At 37.1% G+C, this 26339-nt stretch overlaps 1 protein-coding gene across 1 annotated transcript in view; it reads left to right on the forward strand.

Annotated features, from left to right (window-relative positions):
• Window positions 1-26339, forward strand: part of LOC112976363 (lipopolysaccharide-responsive and beige-like anchor protein) — a gene marked incomplete at its 5' end in the record, with an annotated part of 360077 nt that overhangs the window by 304066 nt on the left and 29672 nt on the right. The window contains 5 exons of the mRNA XM_026087491.1: window positions 10915-11004; window positions 14280-14472; window positions 17204-17266; window positions 20595-20750; window positions 25612-25779. Coding sequence (XP_025943276.1) covers window positions 10915-11004; window positions 14280-14472; window positions 17204-17266; window positions 20595-20750; window positions 25612-25779 — 670 coding nt within the window. The remainder of the gene's footprint in view (window positions 1-10914; window positions 11005-14279; window positions 14473-17203; window positions 17267-20594; window positions 20751-25611; window positions 25780-26339) is intronic.

The following is a 26339-nucleotide window of genomic DNA, read 5'->3' on the forward strand; positions in this document are numbered from 1 at the left end:
TACTTTTAGCCTAAGATGACTCAGTTGTGTTAGACGTCCTCCTTCGAGGACAAGGCACCATTTTGTTACGTGAAAGTAGTCTGTTTAACATTAGGGAGCACAGCTTGCTCCATGCTATTGGCACCTTCCTTTCTACTGTTGATATTGTATTTCCATATGAACCGAGGAGTTTCAAAAATCAAGAATTGTGAAGAATCAACTTGGACATAGCATTTGGTATGTTATTTGAATGTGTCACTTCTGATTATATAAAGAGAGGAAATAATTCTTTTATTTTCTATCTCAAGGCATATGGCATAAATTATTTCATGGATAATAGCTTTTAAATGTTGCCCCAGATTGATATCTTTGGGTAAGTTTTATGCATCTTAGACATAGCTCTTATGAGTCTAATTTTATTTTTAAATATTTATAGTTTGAGAGACTTCTGTGCTTTCCAAAAGAAGCTACAAGGATGTTTAGTTTACATGACCCCAGTTTCATGACAGCAGTAGCAGATCTGATATCTTATCCCAGAGAAAGCATTTTTGGCCTCTCTTTTAGCTGTGTTCATGGTGGGAGTTAACAGCATATTTAAGCTCTAACTCAGCTGGAGAACTCTGACAGCAGTGAATCTTTCACAAAGTATAAACACAATTTGTATTTATAGCATAGTTAACATTTACTAAATAGTTGGGAAAATGATCGGTCTGTTTTTAGCAGGTTGGGCACGGTCTTTGTTGTGGCTGCAGTGAGTTTTATAAAGTACGATAAAGTGATTACAAAATACTGTCACAGAACAGTAAATTTAGACGTGTTGAATTCAGTAAGTAAAGAATTCATGGAGGCAAAATTCAAAGTGTTGTAGCAACAATCTCTGAATCACCTCTGGCCAGAATGTGCTGCACAGATGGTATGCTTCACACTGTACAGCACAGGAACTGTGCGAAAAGCCAAATAAACATTAAGAATTGATCTAGTTTTTATTAAAAATCTGTATTAAAATATCGTTACATGGAACCAGACTTAGGAAGACTATATTCAAAGTAAACATCCTGATTTAACGGTTAAGCAGAGGTAGCCGTGCCAGCTGCAAGCAGACCCGGGCCCTGGCCTTTTGCTGTGCAGGTACCTGGAGAAGGGTTGTGTGGCGCAGGTAGGCCACCCGCTGCCGTGGTGGGTGGGCGCTTCCTGCTGCTGCAGGCGTCGGGGCCAGCTCCTCTACGCGTGGCTGTTCTCCCCCAAAGGGACGGCTGTCGTCTTCTGGTGCAAGCAGCATTAAAATAGCAGGAGCGTAATTAACGCCACTGCTTCATATCATTTACTATTAATTCTCGCATCTCAGCTCACACTATGGTCTATCTATGGTGTTTGAGTAGAGAGGCAAAATGAGCAGAGGCAAGGATTTAGTGTGGTATCTGGGAGGTGTCACATGTCTTTGATTCCATTTAACGCACTGCTTGACATGACGAATGGCGTTTTATTGCCCTTTGTCTTAACTTACATATTTACACCAGTGCTTAGAAACAGACATAAAAGTATTCAGCTCAATTTCAGTCCAGCAAGATATTTGACCTGAATGTTCTCCTTATGCTCATTACAGAGTGGATTCTAATTTTATTTGGTGTTTCTGCTGTTCTATCCAGTGGAAAAAAAGGTAATATTTCAGAGTTAGCTAAGGTAGGACTGAGATGCCTGATGTATAAGAATTAAAAAAATAAAAATCAAAAGAGCTGCTTTGATTGAGAATTGCAAAGCTTTTTAGAAGGAGGTAACTCATGTAAATTAGTTCTTCAGCTCTGAGTGCTTGTTTTCTCAGCCCCTGATTGAAATTCAAAGGGTAGAAATTTTCCGTGCAGTCAGTTCCCTCACCTCTTCTTGCTTGATCTGTCTTGTGGATCTATCAGAGCCAGAGAAGGCTTGAGACCCCCTGAGCTCTTTACATTTTCATTCGTGCCTGGCTGGTCAGTCTTAGATATCCAACAGATTTGGCCAGTGTTAAATGAGAAAGTGTAATCAAAAAGGTAAACACAGGATAGAAGAAAATGATGTTCATAATCTTCCAAAAATAACTTTTTGAATAGAAAAAAGTTTTTCTACTTTTTTTTTTTTTTTTTTTTTACCTTTTACCTTTTCTTCTACTATATGTGGAAAGGATGAGAAATACTAGCGTATGATAACTGCAGTTACCATACACTAAGTCAGTTAGCCTTGAATCAAACAGAGGCAAATTGCCTATAGACATTTCATGATCTTTTGTATCATCAGCATGCTTAGATTATTTTCAGTTTTTTTATAGAGTCCCACCGATATCTGTTTTGACTTTTACAGTAATTGGGAAACTACGGATTTTTGTTTGGAATATTTTTATTGTATTTGTTCATTGTAATCTGAGGTGCCTAGCTCCTGAGTGTTCCCACTGTGTCTGCAGATGCGGTATTTATTTACCAAACTCTATTATATTAGTTATTAGTTATATTATATCAGAACAATAGCTGCTTCTGGAGCGAGAATACTTGAGGTCATGCTGGAGATGTTTTTCCTCATTCAGTGTCCAAAAATCATGTCCTGGTTAGACATTACAGTTTATTAGATGATAAGAAAAAAAAAAATTCATTGCAGTAGAAAACTGAAATTAATATTTTACCCATCCTTTGAAAACGAATAGTTTGAACTTGTAGATTGTAGTTATGACTTAGTTTAAATAAATGCCTTTCTTGGCTTAGCAAAATGAGTTGCTTAGTTTTTTTTTTTACAGTTGTTAGATTTTGAAACATCTGATCATGCAAGACTTTTAAAAAAACCTAGGTGCTGGGTTTTTACATCAGTATATTAATTTCCCTCAAATTAGAATGTTTTGATTTTAGTGCAGCTTTTCTATTTAAAGGACAGAAATGTTATCAGTAATGATGCATTTCCATGGAACGGAAACAGATTGGAACAGATTGCTTTCTTCCAAAGAAAAATGCTTTAAATCAGAAAATTTGGAGTCAGCTGAGTAGCAACTAGACTGTGTGAAAGAAGTAAGTTTTAAGAATTATATTTAGCTATTTAAAGGAGTGATACTGTTGTAAGTGAATGAATAATACTGGAAATTGGTGAGGTTTCAGGATACTGCATATAGGACACTATTTTCTATGTGATGTTATTGATTTTAAATGGAAGCAATGAGTTGTTATTTTGAAATCTTCAGTTGCTGTACTGAATAGAGAAATTAATCAGTTTTGTTCTCGGTGCTCAAATGAAATTGAGACTGTTGCATTTTTTAAAATTAGCCCAGAGTGGCTTACAGTTTTTTTCTTGTACTGAAGTTTTATTTGCAGGTCTTTCAATATGTCTTACCGTCTTTTTAGACTCTTTTCCCTTTTTATTTTGTCAGTTTCTTTGAAGTAGTACCAGACCTGTTTTTCTAGTTCTATTTTTTTTATCTGCTCCTTTCCAGTAGCCAGAGATTTAGGTGTTTTGAATGAGCACATCAGTGCTCCAGACAGAGATACTGTTTGAAATTATCCATGAACCCAGTGCCTCTGAACATTACTGAGTGACATTTGTTTCTGTTGGTTGTGTCTGCTCTGACTAACTGGTTTCTTTCAGATTGGCAGCTGGGATTACACTGTGCTAGATGGACAGCCGCATGAACTGGGGCTTGCGGGAAGGCTGGCCTAGGCCTCTGTTTAATATGCCAGGAATGCATGTATTCAGATTGGAGCAACTCCGATGGCCCTGAGGGGTCTCCTCGTATTTTCTCAAACTGTGATTACTTCCCGTTTTACTTTAATGACTGCCATGTAATTGCCATACTAATTTGTCTGGGCAAAAATGCTTAATCTTCTTGTTTCTCACAGAAAATTTCTTAATGTAGTTTAGGAGCTGGATTAGTGTTTTGTTTTTAAAGGCATGGTGGAATGTACCCTCTCTTTGCTCCCTTGTACACTTTTCTATGATGTGAACAGAAAAAGTATCACTCGTATATTGAATCCCAAACAGCTTTAAGGAAAAAAATCCAGTGTATGGTGCCTGCCGGTATCTGTAGCAGTTTGGATTTGAAAAATAATGAGCGGTTAGACTAATAACCAACTTCCAAACAGGCAACTGGAGAACCTTGAGCAGACATACAGAAGGAGCTTAACTAAGAAAATAGTAAGAGATTATACAAATGATGTGTTTCTTGGAAGGAAGCTACAGGGAAGGAAAAAAAAATCTGTGCCTCATTTATATTTGATGACTCATTTCTACCTTTTTATGTCATTTTCTTGTGTAATGTGGCATGCTCAGTTTTGTTACACGTATCTCTGCTGTACCGCAGCAGACAGGGGTTGTGCGCTTTTTACTTCCTAACAAGTTGCTAGTGCGCATTAGTAATGTCACCCTCTGCAGGCTGTTGACAGTATTTCTGCCCGCACTTCTGCTCTGAAGCCATAAACCTATGTTACTTGAATGGAGTTAGTAACATTAGCTGCCTGCAATAGTAATCCTTTACATTCTGCTTAGTTAACAGAGGTTATATGATAAACGTTTTGCAGGCATGTTTAACGATCACAGAGAATAGTATGTAACTCTTGATTTTGTAGTTTCTTTTCTTTAGTCTTTCTCCCCTCCTTACTCCCTTCCCTCCCCAGCCATTCATTAGGTTTCAAAGCTATTGTAGGCACATTTTCCTTAAAACAGTACATTAAGGGACTAGTTAAATTGATAAAACAAAAAATTGAAATGGTTCACTACAGAAGGGTTGGTTTGTGAAGTTAAAAAGGCAGAAGAATTTTCTGTTTTGGCATGAAGAATTTAGGCTGCACATTTTATTTTTAAAACAGCAGATGCAAGTGTGTGAATTTATGATACCAACATTTGAGTGCTGTTTTTTTCCCTGGGTCAAGTGTAGTGCAATGTCCCCAGGGCAGGTGTACAGTCAGCAAGCGTATACATTGTTTCTGAAAAGTGTTTTGCCATTTTTCACAATCTTGATCTAATGGGAATTGTTATGAAACAACAGGAGATGGTACTATGAAGAGCTTCTCTTCTGTAATCTTTAGCTTGTTTTCAGCAATTTTATCTAGACGTTACGAATCCTGCTTGTTCTCTGGCTGGTGTTATCTGGACTGTAGTCCTTGAGGAATTTAACTAAGAGCCTCACTGTAGCGTTGTAAGTAACTATCTGGTCAGAAAAGGTTTCCTGATCACTCGTTATCAAAGCTTGATTTTAATCACTGTCCCACAGGGAAAGGAGCTAGTCAGTTAGCCGCTAAGCCATTCAGCTTCACTGTCTGAAGGGAAACCTGTCAAATATTCTGTGTTCTCTGGTGCTGTAAAGCAACAACTGGGTAGAAGGAAAGGGAAAGCAAGTAATCATAATTGCATATCGCTTAAGCCAGTAGAAATCACTGAGGAACATGTGTGTAAACCTTTTTGAATATTGAAAATTGAGGTAAGAGCGGCAGAGAGCCAAAGTGTAATTATTTTTGCAAGGACTGCTATTTTCTGGACATAAATGCAGGGTAGAGAGAGGGAGGACGAACCCAAAACCTTTGCTGTCCCTAACACACATGCTGAAAGAGTGTATATTACATTGTATGATATTATTTCATCTGGGCTTTCAAATGTTTGGCATCTAACTCCTACTGGTTTGAGAACTACTGAAAATATTTGCATATAGATTTGTAAAGGCATATAGATTTGTAAAGGCAAATTTGTAGCCTCCAATTTTCCAAGTCAGTATGTTAGCATGTAGTAAGTATGATAGGAGAGTAACTGTTGCATCTGTTCAAACTGTGGCGTGCATTTGAACATGGCTATGCTGTGGCTGTTGGACTCTTCAGACAATTTGGCGTTTTGTGTCTGAGTGTGCATGATGAAAGCAACTCTTAACTAGTCTCTTTAAGGGCCTCTAAATCTGGAGTTAAATAGCGTGTGTTTTGCCTTTTCATTCTGTGGGCMTTCATTTCATCATTTGAGTTCAAAACTTAGAGACCATTTCATTCTTTCTCTGTGACACTCACTGCACTTCCCCCTTCCCCCTCTCTCCCTCATATTTAATTTTATAGTTCTTTCAGACATAAACATGAAAAAAAAGCAATTTTGACTTAGTTTCTGAGTGTTGCTGCAAAGAAAAGTAACAAACATCTGTTTTTACCTTAACTGCATCCATATGTTCAATCTCCCCATCACCCTCCTTCCCAAAAAATTTACAGCCGTATTTGGTGGGTACTGCATACTGTTGAATTAACTTTCTTCACAGTTAGATTAGAGGGTAAATTCAGAGACTGAAAATGTCTGTGCTAAGCAGTGGCCAAAAGCTACATTATAGCTAAGCCAAGTTTTCATTTGTTTCTCACTCTTCCTCTTTTAATTTGCTTCCCTATTTCCCCTCTCCCCCTCCCCTTCCCCCCCCCCCCAAAAAAAAAAGAGGTGATCAGGAGATTTTAGGAACAGATTAAGGTGGTAATCAGATAAATTTTAACTTGTGAAATTTGCTTGAGACTTTCTTGTTTATAAATTAATTAGCATTTGAGAAACCATATTTATCATGTAAGTACGTGGTTTGTGATGCATGTTGTGTGGATTATTGTAAAGGATTAGTTAGCTTGTTTCATTTTATTACTTCTGGTTGTAGCATCTGGAACAATTCTGGCCTTACCAAAGTTTTGTTGTTGCAGAGGATTAACAGGAAGAAGGCTGTTTTACTGAGATATTTGAGAAGCAGTGAAACAAAATGTTGAATGATACTATCTTTTACTTTGTGGTATGCAGCATGCTTTCAGAGATAAGAGTGTGTGATACTAAAGATATCTTTCAAACAAAGGTTATTCCTTTCCAGTTACATGATGCCTTTAAGAAAAATTATACTAGTTATGCAAATTTCCCAAGTATTTGTATCTACAATAATTTAAATTCTTATATGCTCCAGGGAGATTCAACAACGTGAGAATACGTAGCCTTCCTCTGCCGCTGGAAGAAGCTGGCTGTCTCTTAGTAATACTGACTAATGCTATTAGTAAGTTTTCAAGAAAATGAAGTTAGAAGCTGGGCTATAATTTGTTAGAAAGTGAATTGATGACTTGTTGACTGATGGTCAATTTACTGTATGTTCTCAGGTGAGCAGTAGGTATTTTTCTTAAAAAGGAGGTATTAATTATCTCTCTGAGGAAAGGATTGTCTGCTTCTAGCTGATTTTCTTTGACAGGTTGAACAAAAGTCTGAGTGACATCTGGTGGCTAAAATGCCCTGTATTTCTCTTTCTCTTGTTATGCAAATTGGAAGAGAAAAGATTGACTCTGGCACCACCATCACATGTTTCTGCTGATGCAGGGAGGTCCTCTTGCATCTTTCTGTATGGAAGAGGCTGAGGGCTCATCCGAACATGTACTGTTGACGTCTGGGTTGATTTTGAGTACAGTCTGGGACAAGGAAGTAATCATCTGGGGGTGCTAGTGCAATGTCTTGGTCATAATGAAGAAGTTTTGAAGCCTAAGAAAAAAAATCTTTACTTTTCTCTTGGTCATTAAGAGGAATGCAAGGAGAAGCTGTTATGCTGAAGTCTAGCTGCTGTGTCTAGATGTAATTGTCCAAACGTTGTTGCCTTGATTTGTACTCAACAGTTACAAATTTCTGTTGGCTCTCTGAAAATGTGCGGTAAGGAGAGCTAACAGATATCAATATTCCTACCTGTATTTTGTATATTATTTTGAAGTTTTATCAAACCTTGTTACCCTTTGTAGCACGTGATCAAAATTTTACTTTTCCTAGTTCCATTGGCTAAAAGGGAAGGATATGTCAGTGGGCTTTTGCTTTCCTGGAAAGGTAGGCTCTCATATTTCTGGGAGGACCAAATGGAACCTAATGAGTCTAAAAAACTTGTCTGTGCCTGAACTGTAAATCCAAAACTGTAGTTTGGCATCTGCTAGATCATAAGCATGGATGCAGACACTCTCTGTTAAAGACTGAGAATCAAGTTTGATATGAGATTTTCTGCAAGAGCATGAGGGGTATGTGTGTGGTCTGCATAGAGTTTGTGGTCCCTCCCCTAAGACCAGCTTTGGCAAAATCATTGTCCCCTTGGTCAGCAGTTTTACCAGTTCCTACAGAAAGCCAGTTGTGTGAAAATGGGCAGATTAGAGCAATGTCTATTTACTTGCAGGTTGAGTGGATTACTTAATACTTGTTTTTAATACCCCAGAGGGATTCTCTTCTGCACTGAGGGTGGATGGGAGATGATTAACTGCTCTACTGCTGCTGTTGTGTGGTCTAGGAGTGCGATAATGTCTGGCATCATGCGAGCGGAGCAGTGGGAGCATAACTATGACTCTTCCAGTTTTTATGTTGCTGGATAGCTGTGAGCTTCTCTGAGATCTGGACTGTGGAAAATAGCTTTCTGACCACTCATCTTTCATTGATTAAAGTAATTATAACATCTGATTTTTGCTCTAAGTCAGTGTGTGCTCTTGTTATGGTGATTGTATTTAAAGTGCTCTGCATTAGTACATCATATCTTGAGTTTAATTTTTCCTTTCTTAGTACTGACACTGTATAAGGGAGTATAATTTATAGAGGCAGCATCCTGTAATGGGACTGGGAATTAAAGAACATACCAAATTTCACAAGTAAGACAAAACTCTGACTCCCTTTAAATGCTGAATGTGGGCTATGTGGAAATGGATGCTTCTATATTGACTGCAGGACAAAATAAAAAGAAGTTTACAAGTCTGAAGCTTATTATTTCCTCTTCTTATCCATTGTATTTTTAGTTCTGTCTAGAAGACATGCATGGAGTTGTGCTTCAAGAATATTTTACTCGTTTTGGATAATAATTAGGAAATATATTTGATAGGAAATAATTGGTAGATCCTCTAAACTCTGTAATAAAATTTTAATATGCACAGAATAACTTGAATCCAGGGTTGTTCTAGCACTGGCCCTCTATGTTCTTCTGGTGTACTCTCAGTGCAAAGCAGAATTCCTGTCTGCTGTTAACAATATTCCAATCAACCTGCAAGTAAATGCAAGTAAATCCTTTTAATCTGGATATTTTGAGACAAGCAGTTTCTTATGGAGACAGTAGAGTTGCTGACCAATATGATGATGTTTTGTCTCATCTCTTGAGGGACCTCAGATTCTGTGCCCTTGAAGTCTCTAGCCACAAGACCCAGCCTTGAATTTTAATGTAGCATCTCTAGTCACTGGGAGGGGGACTCTGATGGGCTTATTGAGCTTTGCTGTTTCATGAACTTGATATTGCTATTCCTCAAAAAGTTCTCATTGAATCTCAGCATTTGCATGTCAAATTATGGCCAGGTTTTTGATACAGTTGCTTATTCAGCAGTTCCAATACCGTAGGACTTCTTGAAGATTAAGGCACTTCCTGGTGTGGGGAAGAGTGTTAGAATCTGCCCATAGAGTCATTGAAGCTCTTATTCTGGTGAGTTAGGTATTTCAAAAACCTTGCCAAATGTGGTAAGGTCAAGTGTTTTGAATGGCATATTTCCTGTTTCAGAGCATGATTATTTTGATGATCTTAAAGCCTCCGGTGCATTCTGCATTTGGTTTTGTTCTTTCTGTAACAGGAGAGTGTTATGTGTGCCAGTAATAATCTTTATTATTGTCTAAAAATAATTGTTTTTAAGAATAAAATCAGTGTGTTCACCATTTTCTCAAAATCACCATTTTCTTGAAAACTTTAATGGGTAGTAAAATAGAACATGCCATGTAAGTATAAGGACCTTCAAGGTATGTTGAAATTGTTGAACCATAAAAAAGAAGAATTTCAGAGAGAGCAAACATAATATTCTAAAAGCTAAAGAAGTGGTGAGTGGTTTCGTCTTTTAGTGTTTAAGTGCTCCACTTGAAACACTTTACAGGGGCCTGATTTTCAGGAGACTTCCTTTTGAAAATAGGACTTGCTGATGCCTCACCTTAGGTACTCAGCATCACTAGACACTTTTGAGAATGTAGGGCTCAAAGCACTATCAAATTACCATACAACAGAGAAATCAAAGTATCTGTGCATATGCAAGCTGTTAGCCCACAATGAATGCAAGGTAATTTGACTTAGTTTAGCTCACAATGAAAGATTCAAACTAAGCTGAATTACTTCAGATTTTCTATAGGATTAGTGTGATCCTGTGGATAGTACAGGGCCTTGGCTGATAAGAAATAACTTGTTAAATTTTGGTTGTTTGATATTGTATTTGGGCCACCAGGCCCATATGTGGCAACACGGAAAACTAGTTGAACATGTATAGGCAAGAAGTGTAAGTTCATACATTTCAGAATAATTATCTTTAAGAAATCACTAAGCATGAGATGGCATTTTCATATAGCACCTATGAAGAAAGTGATAAAGTATGCTGCTAGAGATTTAGAGTAACTTAAAAAAAATTGTGCTGCATCTTCAAGTTCTTCTTTAGTTGTATTTAGTATTAGTCTTGCTGTTGATAGTTTAATGCATCCTAAAATTGTTTCATCTGTCTGAATAAAGACAAAAGTATGAAAAAACTCAGTGTAGCTTTCRTTGTAGTTATTGCTAAGAAACTGGGAAATAAGAGTTTAAATAAAAAGTAGAACGCTTTCTCAGTACCTCTAGAAACTTTTTAAAAATTAGCTTTTGTTTCTAAGTTATGATGCAAACAGGATAAGCCAGTGTTAGAAAGGAAAAATGGAGCCAATAAAGAGGGTTTCTGATTGTAATAGCTGGTTTCTGTTTAATATCATTGGGCAGGATGAGGTTTTGCAGAGTTTCTCATGGAAATAGCATCCACAGTATTAAAATGATTACCTCATTCTTAGTACCAGTGCCAAGCACTTAGCCCCACAGTGAACACACGGGGTTGATTTTCAACATGAAACAAGCCAGAAGTGTGGAATGACATTTTCAGGTGACAGTTATGGTTCTATTGCCTGTAATTAGCACCTCTTAACATGCAAACCTGCCTGTGCTCTTTCCAGGCTGTTGAAGCTCAAATACGAAGTTTTGGACAGACCCCTTCCCAACTGCTCATAGAACCACATCCTCCAAGAAGTTCTGCCATGCAGGTGGTAAGTACCATGTTAACTCTTTGTGACCGACCGTTTTGCTCACTTCCTTTGCTATTTTCAAGTTACYGTACCTGCTGCTTGGTTTTTCTTTTTTGTGGTCATGGAATTGTGTTATTAAAAATAGCAGGTGAGTTATGAGTTTGTGGGTCTGTTAGTGTATGCAGTCCTTAACTGTTATTTTATTTATTGCTAAAAGGATTGTTTTGATTCCTAGTACAGCCACTTTTTGTCAGTATGATCTAAGAACACTTCATCAGTTTATTTTGTTAATACCATGCCTGCACAGGTGAGAGCCAGTCATCGTGGAGACAATTTAGTTAATCTTTGGCAGATTCCCTGAGAAGCATGGATTTAGGAGGTGGAACTTCCTTGTCTTTTCCCCCAGACATAGGTTTTCCCCTAAAACCAGGATTACTAGGAATTCATGAGCTGAAATTGCATAGCAAAGAATGTGACTAAATGTGTTTTGCAGTAAAGCTAGGGTGATAAAATGCAGGCGGTGAGCATTAACATGCTTTCCCTTTTACCTCTACTCGTGTCTAATATAATTTTATTATACAAACTATTATTTTATTACTGATTACTTTCCATATCACATTGTGTGCAGTCCTGGGTCTAAAATATCATTTGTGTTGTCACAGATCCAGAACTAAGTATGTTAAGCGATACTGTGACAAGTGGAGCAAATGGTTTGCTAATTCACAACTTTTTCGAAAGGTTACATTCCCTTGCTGCTAAGGCAGGCATTTTATAATGAAATATAGAAAAGGAGATTTGCCTCTTGTTTATTCTGTAAACTGTATATCCTACTCTGATGGACTAGGGTTATTAGATTAAAAACCTCTCTGAAAAGCAAGAGCCTTTAGAGAAGATCCACAAAAACCTGAGATTTTTGCAACTTCCAAAGCATGTACAATAGGAGTCTAAGAAATGTAAGCTTTCTTGTCAAATAAAGCTTCTAGCCTGTCTCACACATAAACGTGCCATGAGTTGTACATGAGGCTTGCTCTGCCGCCCGCCCCCGGCTCGCACCCTCCCTGCAGCCTTGCGTGTTGACAATTGTGCTGTAGGCGCCCGCCTGCTCTGGAGTCCCGCGGACTGGGGGGATGCGGTCGACTGTGCTGATGTGGGCTGGGCCAGCCCGTCGCACCTGGTGTCCCAGGGCAGGCGAGTGGCGGCAGCCCGCTGCAGTGGCTGGGGCATGCTCTCTGGCAGAGAAGCCCTGCTGAACAGGGTGCGCGGGAGCCCAGGGGCCCTTGCCACACGGCTGTGTGCCGCGCATCCCCCTCGCACACTGCCGGGCCCTCAGCTCCTGCCCCTGACTTCCACAGACTGGTTTCAGGAAGGGCAGGAATGTGAGCAGCTGATTGTTGGCACCCTTGTGAGACCCATTGCTGTATAAATACATTTGATGCCACTAAGCAGTTTGTCTGGTTTTTATTATAGTATTTTGCATGATGGTGAATTAATAAATATTGAGTATGTAATGGAAGTGATTAAGCCCTGTGATATTAACTCTTTCTAGCTCCTGAGGTTTTCTGGGCTGACGTGCACACAGAAACAAAACCTTAGTCCTCTGCTTATTTTAACCACTTTTGCAGCTATTAATGCATAAAAATTTTATAGGAACAGTATTTTAAGCTTTTTAAAAGTAGCATTGGGCTTTCCTGGAGCTGAAATATAGTGAGGATGTTTTCTCTGTTGCCAGTGTGAATGCTTTTTAGTTGCATTATTTACTAAGTTTTTTATTTTCATGTGTGTGTGTGTGCGTGTACGCATGAATACAACCAAATTGAAAGCTACCACGTGCTGGGTTAAGTGCACAAGCCGTAATGTACACCAGGTGTAGTAATTAGCAGTCACACGAAGGCTGCCTATTTGTCTGGTTTTGCTGCTGTTGCTGTATCCCCCTGTGTTTTCCACCATCAGATAGCTGGATTTAATTGAGGCCACATCAGATGAGGCATTACTGACACCTTTAATTGAATGAGCATCCAGGGAGGATTAACTCATAATATTGATTGGCTTTTAGCCACTTGCTCAGAAGGGTGTCTGGGTAGCTTATTAGTTGCTTTTATTTACACCTTTATGCAAAGACTGTAAATAGGAATTCATAGAGCAATATGTTTTTTTAAGTACTCTTAATAACTTTTTAAAAAGGAGTGATAATAAAAATGCAAATGTATTTAATTTTTTTATTAGTTCTGTATAAATATACATTAAATGTGTGCACTTACATACACATATATGTAATGAAATATTGCAGGTGGAAAATAGCCAAGAACACTTCATTAGTGGTCTAATTCAGTTATTAGAAAAATACAAATACTAGAGGAATATGGCTAACAGTAGCTAGGATGATTGTAGTTCTACATCTTAATGAATTTCTCTTTTTTTGCTGCACAGCACAGTCACAAACTCACTAAATTCTGCTTCTCCTTCTTGCGTTTGACATCCAGATCTAAGATCCTCAATATTTTGTTTCAACATTTGCAATGTTATTAGAGATCTTACTTTAAAAGTTATTACTCTTTTCTATTTATTTAGTTTGAAAACTAAAACCTAAAAATACTGTGTTGAAAATGAGAGTCTGGATTCATTCCTTCCCTTAAATATTTCTAGAAACAGTGTAGGATAGTGTCTGTGATCACATCCACTTTATATTCTTTACAACTGCGTTTAATTATGTTTGTCCTTTGAAACACATTTCAGTGAAGTCTTCTGCTTTGCTTTCATAAGTCTTATTTTTGTACACCAGAAGTATACACAGAACATATATCTAGTGTATGTGTGTATCTGTTTATTTTAATGTGCTTTTATGTTCTCATCTGGCTTGTAAAGAATTGTAGTCTGCCAATTTAATGCAACTTGAGACAATCTCTGCGAGCAGGAATTTCTTTTGCTCACTTTTTTTTCGGTTCCCTCCTATTTTGGCATTGCTTTCCTTGATACGCTATCTCTGTGGATATGAAGGAGAATTCTTTTGGCAGAGACAACTTTTAGTATAATCTGCAGTGATCTGCAGCAAAGTTTGAGTATAGACACCCCATGTTCAGCAAAGCTCTCAACTTAATTGTATACGTGAAGGAGGTCTCCCTAAAATGGTTGTTTCCACTAGTCTGTCTACTATTATTGCATTTGCTTTCACTGCAGCTGCTATTGGAGCATGTGTATTTTAATCCAATCTTCCTTCTTTTGTCCTGTCCTGTCTTCTTTTCTCCTCCCCATGTTTTCTTTTCCCATGTATTTGGGTTCTTGTTGTGTGCACTCAACAGTATCTCCTCCTGCAGAGCCCGTTGATGTTCACAGACCAAGCTCAACAGGATGTTATAATGGTTCTCAAGTTCCCATCCAACTCCCCTGTCACTCATGTAGCTGCCAACACCCAGCCTGGCCTGGCCACTCCTGCTGTGATCACAGTTACTGCAAATAGGCTATTTGCTGTAAACAAGTGGCATAATCTTCCTGGTAAGTAAATTCAAGTAAGTAGCATAAGAAATCACTGCCACCAAGTAGTATTTCCATTGTCTGTTTCAAAATTTGCTGTAGAAATGGTTTAAATCTTAAGTGTGAACTGCTAGTCTGGTTCATTGACACAACATGCTTTTCACATGTGGGCTTAGTTTCTCCATAAGGTCACCTGAACTATTGTGTGGTGAAGTGTGTAGTACACAGAAGGTGTGTAACAACAGGCTATTCAGAAAAATACCTCTTTCCAGGCCATCAAGCAATATGCAAGAAGACAAAAACAATATATCACTATTTTATTATAATAAACAGTCACACTTGTCCTCTTGAATTTGTTTTCCAATCAGATGTCCAGATAATGGAAGCCTGAACGATATCATGTCTAAGGCAGGTTTTAAAACACACACAACTTGCCTGAAATCTGTTCTGCTAGCTTTCTTTTGTTGATTATGAAAACCATGACCTAATCTTAAAGCCATTCAATCTGTATTAGAAGATAAAAATACATGGGAAGTCTGTATCTTCTGTAAGTTAAACATCCCAAAGTTATTAGATGCTCATATATTTGCCAGTGTGAAAGGAAAACAACATATTCATACTCATAGCAACCAATCAAATTAATTACCTTCAAAAAAATGTGTTGGACTTGAGAATATAGCCATTCTGTTTTCAATTCCAATATCCTCTAATCCTTAAGGGACTCATCCTCCTTTCCTAACTATGACAGCCTCAAGCCCGAGCCATGAAAGGTAGTTTATTTCTTGTGCTCTGCAGTAAATTCCTATCTGGTCAAAGGCTTTTCAACAAAGGGAAAAAAGGGGCTCCTACTTAAATAACTTAAATAGAAGATATTTGCACCAGAGTAGTACTTGCATCACTGAAATTCTTGCTAAGAAATTTGTACCCATGGTCCTTGATTACATTTTAAAAAAAGCCAGATGACTCCACACTTTTTTGCTAACTCTTACAAATTACCTCTCAACATTGTGCAAATAGAAACATCTATGTATTATTTCCCCCACCCAAGAAATGCTTAAAAAGAGAGGTGGGAAGGAAGCGGGGAGGTGAGGCTTGTCTAATTAACAAGTCATGAGCAAAAACTATTGACGATGCTCTTGTCATTTGTTTGGAAGGAGGATGACAACATCCTCTCATACCTTGGATGTGTGACCTTGTGCAGATAGTCCTCAGACTTTTTTTTTTTAAAAAAAAATCTCTACAGGGGTATAACAGTCATGGGAAGCGAAGAGGTCTTAAAGTGGTAGAAGTTGATTTTGATTTCCTCATGAGCCTGCTGGCTGGTGATCTGTGAGCAAGCAACCAATTGTTGTGAATAGCAGCCTTCAGGTTTTGGGTTGTTTCTCACTGCTGAAAGGCAGTACAGTAAGCTGTACTTTTGCATCACTATTTTTTAACTTAGAGCCATTTAACAGTTGTTCTGCATTTACAAAGAGCTCAATAAAACCTATACTTCAAAATAAACAAACAAAACCCAACCAAACCCTAAAAAACCTCCCCCTGCCACCTCTTTGAGAGCAAAATGATCATAGCTGCTGGCTGTTAATGGAATATTGCACTTAAGAGATCTGGATTTGGATTCCTGAAATTAGCCTGCATTATTGTTGCCTTCAAAAATTATACCGAAATTGAGATTTGCTGGAGTTAGAGGGCAGGTATCATTACTATTCTGCATCCTGCTGTGGGCTTAGCATTGTCTTTACTAATGAGGCATCATGATAAGAAAGTTAAGTTGCCAAGTGACCAGTTGTCACTGATGTGTATTTAAAAATCCCATTCCTGCTTTTGTATGCGAGTTCGGTGGCTTTACTGACAGCTAATGGCACTGGTACCCAACAGAGTACCTCTATTTTGGCATGGGGACTTCACAATGTTTTGTTATGCGTTAGTGTTTCATTGCAGCAGAACTCTGACTTCCATATTACTCCTGCAGCCGTGCCATTTCTGTTGAGCTATGCTGTGGAGAGTAGTTGTAGAAATCATAGGTGTAAGCATTTAGCCATTATTTTTAGTTCCACTTCCAAGAATGTCTTGTGGGCTTTGTGGTTTTTTGTTTGTTTGCTTGGGTTTCTTGTTTGTTTGTTTTTAGTGAAGCTGTGAAAAAAGGCTCTTTTTAACACTGAAGGAAAATTCAGGAGGTAAACATTTCACTGGTGTGCCAGGTGCTCAGATGAAATATGGGTCTGCAGAATTATATATTAACTTTAATCCAAACTTGCAAATAAATGAATTTTGGTGATGGATGAAACATTAAATACTACATGACTAGGAGATTTCCCTGTCTCCATCATAAACTGATATTTTTTTAAAGTCCTGTGTGCTTCACTTGTTCAAAGCAGTGCTTTAAAAAGTAAAGGGGAAAACAGGTTTTGCTACAGTCAGCAGATGGTTGTCACATTTTGTTTTCAGTGCTCTTTACCACTTAATTTTGTTTTGTTGCGACAGGAGAGGTTGCCAGTAAAGCATCTGCTAGAGCTTATGGCTCAGGACCGGAGCTGCTGCTGATGGCATACATTCAGAATAGCACTAATCTAAAATAAATGTTTAATAAGCAGCCTGTGAAAGCACCTCGATTTTTTTTTTTTTTAATTCAGTTGATGCAGAAGAATCTTGAATGGTTAGAAAAGTGGACGTAGCTTTGATTTATTCAATTTATGTGGCTCCAGGTATTAAAAAACGGCTGAGTTTTAAAATCTTCTTTCCTGAATTCCAGCTCATCAAGGTGCTGTGCAAGACCAGCCTTACCAGCTGCCAGTGGAAATCGATCCTCTCATAGGTCTGTCACTTCCTTCTCTCTCTGCGATTCATTAAGCTCTGTATGGTGGCCCTGAAGTGTAGATTACGGTTGTTTTTCACTTGCTGGTTGCTGGGAATGGAATTTTCCTGATAAACCATTTGCATGCAAATTGGAATGCAATGAGCTGTGGCTATGCTGGTATTTCATCAACTCCCCCTCGTTGGTTTGCCTAATTTGAACAGGCCTAGGACGCGTGTCAGTGAAAATTAATATGGATGCTGTAATAATGTGTGATTGAGAATGTGCATGAAGTACTGTCAGGATAATATTGGATCTTTTCATCACTCAGACTTGTTGATGAGCAGGAGTGAGGCACGTTATGATGAATTGGTGTGCTGGTAATGCGATGGAGCTCCTTTGCTGAGGAAATTTTCATAATAACAGTGGGGTTCTTAACTGCACCGTGTTGTGAAAAATAAAACCATGGTGCCAGGGTTTCATCATTAAAGCAGATCAATCCTTTCTTCATAGACCTGCTGTTCAGGCTGAGGGGATTAATGTGTAATTGCAAAGCGGTTTCAGAGCTGAAATATATTGCCCACTCAGTTTTAGTATTAAGATATTAGTATTCATTTTTCAAGGGTATTGCATCTTTTGTTCACCATCACTAGTTATATTTGTATATGTTTTTCTTTTATTAAAAAAGGGTGGAGGATGTCTCACTTTTATTTAATGACTCAGTGTAACAGATTCAATTTATGACTTTTTATTATAGAGGTTTATTAGTTTATATAGAGATTATTTTTCTATTAGCATGACAGAGTTTGGTCAGTTGTTTCATTATAGACCCATATTTTGGGGAGTGTAAATGTTGATTATAATTTAGGAATGTGTAATATGGCAAGTGGAAATGCCATTAAAAGAGAAAAAACAAAACAACTCAAACCCAAATTGCAAACACGTTGTATGGCAATTCACAGGAGGCAAAAAGAGGGGGAAAAGTGAACAAAAAGTGAAGTGACCAATTATGCAAGCATGGAAAAATCAGAGCAAAAATGAACTTGTCCAGATAGGATGGAATGACAGATCTATCAGCCAGCAAGAATTAAATTTCAAAACTAATATGCACATCACAGTAGGACATGTATAGTACCTGTCTATAGATTTAGACTGTTGCTGTATAGCCATTTTGCTAGGTAAACTCTGTGATAGTTAAATCAGGAATAGTATGAGCATGTTAAACCATTTTGTAGAGCTGATAAAATTAAAATCTTTTTCCAAAGTTTTTGAAATCAATTCCCTCTGAATAATACAATACCTACAATTGATAGAGAGGAGGACGTACGCTGTAACTCTCCTTTCCTTCCTGAAATGCACTTTGTCCAAATAATGTTTGATCAGAAAATGTATATTCTACTTTAAAACCAAGCAGTCTTAAAAATATAGATAAATATCACAGCACAAAAAAAGAAGTCACAGCAGGCCTGTCTGACCACATTTCCTACGCATTGTGAAGAATATTAGAAAAAAAGCATAATTTTTATTTTCGTTTGTATTTTTCATAATTTTCAGAGTTATAGTTCCATTTACAGGCATACCATTAACTTAAAAAATACTTTGATTTTTGTTCAGTATAAACGCATTTAAAATGAATGTCTACAGTTCTGAAAAATGGTTTAATATTCTTTTCATACAGTAGATCTCAAATCAGCCTTGTGATTACATTGGACATAGTTTAAAAGGTTTAAATGTTTCTCTGTCACTGTTAAGTAGCATCATTGGGTACAAACAAGTAATTATGTACTTAATATTAAAGGTTCTTAATTGTGGCTAGATACATTTACCTAGAAATGGCACCTAAGAGGACCACAAAATTACACTTTTATGGTTATAGCAGGAATCTTGTTGCTGTCTTAGTCATAAGGAGGGATTCGTGTTGTCCTCATTTTCCAGTTGCACAGGAAGATATAAAACAGCAAAGTCTGATATGACATAGATTCTAGACCTCTTTTTTAGGCAAAGTTTTTTGAAGGTCTCACCCTCACTGAATTTGTTACTCTGAAGGTTTCTTTGGTTTTATTTGCCATTATTTTGTCATGGTAATGTGGTATGCTTCCCAGTGCATTTATAAAGCATTGTTGTTATTATTTAAGTGGCCCCAATGGTGATGAAGGCCCCCTTATGTGTTTACCTGAAGAACATGTGGCAGTGCCTTGCTAAATTATTTGCTACCCGTGTGGACAAGACAGCATCAACATTGTATACCTAACTAAAGCATAAATAAATTAAGAATTTGATATAAAGTAAATGGAATAAGCCCAAGGCTTAGGGAATGGTTAGCCTGCGAGAAGGGAAGGAAGATAAAGAACAAGGAGTAGAGAAGAGGACTGGGAAGACCAGGACAGGGGAAGGTACCGGGACCACTGGGAACAGAAATAACGGGGCTTGCAAGCAGTGGGCAGAAAGGCTCAGAAGCACTTATCCTGCTAGGGCAGGAGTCAGGTTTCCTTCGGAAGAAAGCATGTTAAAGTTCTCCCTGCAGTGCAGGATTTTCATGATATTTATCTATATGGACCCATGTATATACATTAATTAATAAGGACAAAATATAATATGAAAATGTGCTCATTAATTGAGTACTGTCCATTCCATGAGTTTGCAGTGCAAGGTTATATGGGAAAAAAAAGAGTAGGTGATCAAAATGGATAAATATTTTTTCTCAACTCTGAAGAAGATTCTGGAGATAAGCTAGCTAATTTTTGTGCAGTACTCAAAAAATGTGAAGTGCTCCATGAGAACCTGATGGTAATATTTACTGCAGTCATTATTTTTTAAATTACAGTGCTTATAATGAGACACAACTTCTGTACAATTTTCTGTACAGACACAATTTCTGTACAATATCTTCTGGTTATGAAATCATAATTCTGTTGTCTGCTACATGTAAGCCACTATATAGCACCATACATATACAGATATCTGTATGTATAGATACTGACTTACTGTTCAATTTCTTTCATTTGTTTGTTCATTTTTATTTTTCTAGACTAGAAGAACTTTGGGGGGGAGGAAGCATTTTACATTTTTATGTATCCTTCAGTTTTGCAATTTTTCCTTTATATTTGTCAATTGTATTTTACTTGAAGGGATTTCTTCCATTTTAGAATATATACTACGAGGAATTATCATTGTTCCCAGAAGTGTAATGAGCATTTTATAGTAAAAGTAGAAAGAAAATGTCCCTGCCACAAAAAACAAGTAACAGCAGTAAGAAATAGTTCTGTTGTGAACATACAGGTTCTGAAATGTGGTTTTATTCTGTGCATGTGGATGCTAAATGTGTTCATTTATGCGTCTTTCTGTTCAGCCAGCAATACAGGTATGCACAGAAGGCAAATCACTGACCTTTTAGACCAAAGCATTCAGGTGCATTCCCAATGCTTTGTCATCACCTCTGACAATCGCTACATCTTGGTCTGTGGCTTCTGGGACAAGAGTTTCCGAGTTTATTCTACTGATTCAGGTAAATGTATTTTTAAAATACAGGAATAGCCTAAAAAATTCTCTGTTCATCATAAGCCTACTTTTTCAAGTAAAGAAAAAGTATGGGGTGGGGACGAGAAAGTAGAGTATGTATTTATTCCCTATTAATAACATTTGTCAAATCTTTTCCTCTCTACTGGTATTCTGTATAGTATGCCATCAGTTCTGTGCAAAAAATATAAGACAAGGAGCTCTCGTTTAGACACAGCGTCACATTTAAAATCCATATGATTCTATGAGAGTCATGCCTGTTCTTACACTGCAGTTTCACAAGTAAACTGGTCTAATGAGTTTTTGTGAAGCTTTGCATGCTAGCAGAATTAATTGTTCTTAGAGCACTTGCTTGAATTTAACCCTGGTGGTTTTGAACACTGGAGAAAAAAAAATTATTTTCTAAAGAAATACGGGCAAGCATAGTAGAAAGGATGAAAACCCCTACCTTCAGTAAAAAAGTGAGGTCTTGAAATCTGGTAAAAGAATACTTATGAAGGCCTTTGAAAGCTATGGTATAATAGAAAAATTGATTTGGAGCCCCTGAATTCTTTCATACAACATAAACTGATCAATATAATGGGCAGCAGTTAAATTAGTCTGTCAGCCTGCATGTATTCAAACAGTTGAAGTCATGCATGTGTCATGCTAAATAGAAAAGAATCTTTCAGCATAAGAGCTATGGGGATTTAAAAACCATGGAGCCCCAGAAAAAAATAGGTATGATTTTTCCCTTTCATTATCTTATAATGGGAATAGCGACCTCAGTGCAAGGGATTTCTTTGGGATTAATGACCCAGTATGGTTAATGTGTGTGTGTGCCATCAAGCTTTCCAGTAGGTTATTAATCCCTAGGGAATATGCTACATGTTTGTCATCATTTTTTAAATATATTAGTTAATAGTGTTTTTCACACTTGGCAAACCAAAATATTTTATAAAACAGAATGGTCTTTAATGAAAATCTGTTTAGACTAGACCACATGGCACATTTTGGCAGTACAGTATATCTGTCATTTTTGCAATTTTAGAGCCTCAACTACAAATGAGAAGTTCCATTTACTTTATGTTGACTGACTACAATTCGTTTTACAGGCATCTTGTTAGACCCTTCTTAGTTTAATTTTCTCATTGATGCAAATAAATTCACATGAAAGTTGTCAATTTAAAGGAGATCTTTAAAAAGTTGCCTAGCAGTGATAAAAATTCATTGTATATTCTTGATTTATGTAAATAGTTAACTAATTTTTTACATTGAAGGATACATTTTATTTTACATTTATGGTAGGAAGCTGGTATTATTTTGTTAGCTTTGTCCTGTATCAGTCTTGACTACATGTATTTCATTACTTCCCCTGTGTGTAAGTCAGAGACCATCAGGCATGTTAATTCCAATATAGCTAAGTATGATCTAAACCAAAATATGTGTGAAAAAAGTTGCTATGAGTCTTCTATTTGTCTCCTGTTTGACAGTATTAAGTACAGCAACTCTATATTTAATTTAAGTAAATTGCCGTTTATTTTGTTTGGAATTAAAATGAGAATATAGCAGTGAAATACTTACTCTGAAACTGGGAAAAAATGATGTGATCAGTAATGCGTAATGGCAAGTTATCACAGGTGTTGAATTCAATTATATTTTAGCACTTACACAAAAAAGGAACCTTTTTCTTATTAGATTTTGTTGGGTTTTTTGTTTTTTTTTTAAACAGGAAATACTTTTAACATAAATCATGGGTTCTCAGCACAGCTAGTACAGCAGAAGCACAATAAAACCTTCCTCCAGCAGTGGGAATGATTTTCAGACAGCTTTTTAGATTCAGTAGTGCAGAGACTTGAGTCTGATTTTTATTTTAATTATGTGTAGCACAGCTGTCAAATAAAACATTAACCAGAAAATTTGTTCTGTCAGAAAGGGATATCTGAGCACGTATGGTAATGGTTGATATTACTGCATAGAGAGGACAACTCATATTAAAGGAAATGAACAAAAAAGTTGAGGAACTCTTATGAGATTAGCAAAGATTTTTTTACAAATATAAAAGAGCAAAAGTTTATTTCTTGTTTTGATCATTTTGATGAAATTGCATGAACCTTAGCTCCGTGACAACAAAGTAGAATTAAAAGGCAGTGCAACTACATTAACAACTGTCAAACAAATAGCCTTGAAAAATATTTGTTTTCTAGAATAGAATCTGTAAACTTGGACATAATTGAAAGAAAAATCTCTCAAACTCAGAGATGTTTATAGCATAAACTTGTATAAAGTATAAATCACCTCAGGTAGTTGAATACCTAAGGGCACACAACTGAAAGATATATCACATAGTTAAATTCTTTTCAAATCTAAACCTAATAATTGACAACTTGAACTTTCAGAAAAAAACATATATTTTGTAAGGTTTTTTTCTGTATTGTCAAAATAAGGTTATGTGGTCACCCCTCCTTTCCTAGGTCTGAAGTTCAGTAGCTTTCTGACCAGATCTGTTGACTGATCAGCAACTGAGACAGTTATGTGAGCCTGTGACACAAATTAAAGCCTTGACATATAGAGATGACTGCTATATTAAAGAAAAAATACAATGTGGATGGGAATTATTAATATATATGAAAATTAGCTGTTTACTTTAGAAAGAAGTCTGGTGTACACAGTGACCTCAGTCTGCAATTTTGGGCATACCTTCTAGTGGTTTGTCCCTTTCAGTCTGAAAACACTCATGTGATAGTACTTCATTTCACAATTTCTTGTTGAATGCTTTCCTCTTGGAGGGTCAAACTTACCTAACAAGATTTGTCAGCATTTTATTTTAAATCCTATGTATATGTCCCAAATTCCATCATGTTATTCCATTTTTTCTTCATGTACCAAACTAAGTAATCACACTTTTTTGTAGGTATTGTAGGTATTTGTACCTTTCTCATGTTTTTGCTGGTTTTCTCCACTTTAATGTAAATATTTTTTAAATCTTCTGTTAGAAATCAGTTCTTCTGTCTCTTAACGTTTTTGCTCTTTTCTCAGAACCACTCTGTTAAGTCTTTTGTTACAATTTATGTTATTTAGTGGCTGGATCTGAATACAGTGCCTGTGTACTGTGTGGAAAGAGAGCTATGAAGTGTTTCCTACTATCCATGTTATGTAATTGACTGATTGTTTTTAATTTAAAAATGTTATTAAGGTGTGCCTAATTTGAGTCCCAGCACTAATTTGTGTTATTGCTTGTCATGTTTCTATTTATTATTATTAAATATTTTTCAGAACATTTTATGTCAAGTACATTATGTATTATGCATTTCCTTTTTTTTTTTTTCTCTGCATTGTTGATCCTTTCATCACTCTTTTACCCCTTCTGGCCCCTTCCCAGTTCTTTATCATCTGTAGCTTTAATGTGCACCTTTGGTTTTCCATCTGAGGAAGACAAGAAAGCTTAACTACTGATATTTATTTAGCATTTGTCAGGTATAGTGGCAAAGTAGCGAAGGACATGCAAATTGAGATGGCCTCAGTCACCCCAAAGCATAAATGGGTGCATGGTCATTGGGGCTGAGGAATCCAAGATTGCACATAAACAGCATCATACTCCTCCTTGTCACTGGATGCAGAATTTGGTCTTGCCCATATTAATTTAATGGGCCATCTAGGCTCATAACAAATTTTGTGTGTGCGTGTGTGTGTGTGTGTGTGTTTTGTCCTGGCTCTACAAGGTCTACAGTTGCTAGTCTTCAGTGTATCTAGGGAGACACGTTTCAGTGCTTATACTCTCATTTCATAGAAGTCAGTATGCTGTTGGCAGAGTCAGGAAGTGGCAGGGCCCCTGGTTGTGCTTGCTGTGGGTGGGAGCCAGCCTCTGGTGGGTAACCTCTGTTGCCTGCAGCCACATTGCCGAAGAAGGAGCTTCCCCACCTGCTCCTTGTCCCTCTGCAGGGTGGTCTAGCAGAGAGCTACTACAGTTGACCTTACACGTGATCGCTGTCCCATGTGCAAACCCAATCTGCACGAGTATCCAAATTCACATTTTTCTGAAAACATTGTTGTGTTTAGTTAAGGTTAAAGGGTACTAGCCATATTCATGTTTATATAAACTCTTGAATGGCACATTTTTAACCACCTAGCCAAAGTTGAATTTTTTGGGCTTTCCTTTCATTTTAACATTTGTGTGTCTATCAAGGGTCCAAGTGTTTGTCCTGTATGCAACAGATAAGAATTTCTTCTGCCAGATCTGTATTCTGAGCTTTTGGGGGCATTACAGAAATTCTTAAAAAAGAAGGATGCTGGTTGAAATAATTGGGAAGTGCATTAATGCTGATAGATAAACTTAGGCTCAAGTGTAATTTTTTAGCTGAATCTGTGCATTTTCTCTGTTTAAGGAGATGCTGAGACAGCTGGACATGTTATAGTTTCTAGGCTTCTCTCATACTATCATACATCTCATGCTATTCGTGTCCTAACTATTCTGGTGCCTCTTTTGATTCCATTTTCCACACCATCATCAGACTTGCATTTTTACTGTTCCTTTCATCAGTAAACTGCCATAAAAGCAAATCCCATCATGTTTCCTGACTGTAAAATGAATGTAAATATATAGAATAAAAGGAAATTCTTCTGGCATGGTTGGACTATGAATTAAAGTGTAATGTTTACTTCTCTATGGACTATTGAACTTTCAAAAAAGTTTCCACAAAATCACGAAAAAAAATGAGTACTCTTCTGTAGTTCCTTAGATATTCAACTGTAGTTCTTTGAACTTTCTTTTTTAAAGAAAATGTATCTAAAATACCTTAAGATGTATTTAATGTGCCTTACAAAGAATAAAAGCAGTACTGTTAAAGCATAATCAATTTTATGTGTTTTAGGTAAACTGATGCAAGTAGTATTTGGGCACTGGGATGTTGTAACCTGTCTTGCTCGCTCTGAATCCTATATTGGAGGAAATTGTTACATTCTCTCAGGATCACGTGATGCAACGTTGCTTCTCTGGTATTGGAATGGCAAAACCAATATCATTGGTGATAATACAAGTGGTAAGCAAAACCTGTTTTATAAGGAAGTTTTCTAAAATGGCTTGCATCTTGCATGACAAAATTTTAGATAACATTAATATCAAAGTACAACATTTCTTTTCTGTAGTTACTTGCAGTTCTAGTTTAAAGGAGTGTAAACAGTGCTTGTTCTGCACCACAAGTAGAACTCCTCATTTATAAAGTTATAAGATCCTGAACATTGCAAATACATTTTTTCTTGTCAGTCTTATTCAGTTGAGGGGGGAGTGGATCAGGAAGTGAGAGAATTCCTGTGCATCACTTAAAGCAGGCTGTATCCTATGCCACTATAATCTTATGTGTATAGCTTCTGACACTTCACTCATGGCGGTATCCTACCTATCAATAGTTGCTCAGGTACTGCATTTTAATGTAGACTAAGGTCATCGTAATGAGATGTGTAATGACTTGAGCAGGACATTTAGGTGAAAGAAGGACAGACACATGGGATGGATTAAAGAAGCAAGCTACAACTTTATTAATTTAACACTTTGGTAGGGTGCTACGTGCCTAATCCTTGCTCTCACGTACTAGGCATTTTA

Source organism: Apteryx rowi, unplaced genomic scaffold (genome assembly GCF_003343035.1).
Source record: "Apteryx rowi isolate R43461 unplaced genomic scaffold, aptRow1 scaffold_72, whole genome shotgun sequence".
In the NCBI taxonomy this organism is placed as follows: domain Eukaryota; kingdom Metazoa; phylum Chordata; class Aves; order Apterygiformes; family Apterygidae; genus Apteryx; species Apteryx rowi.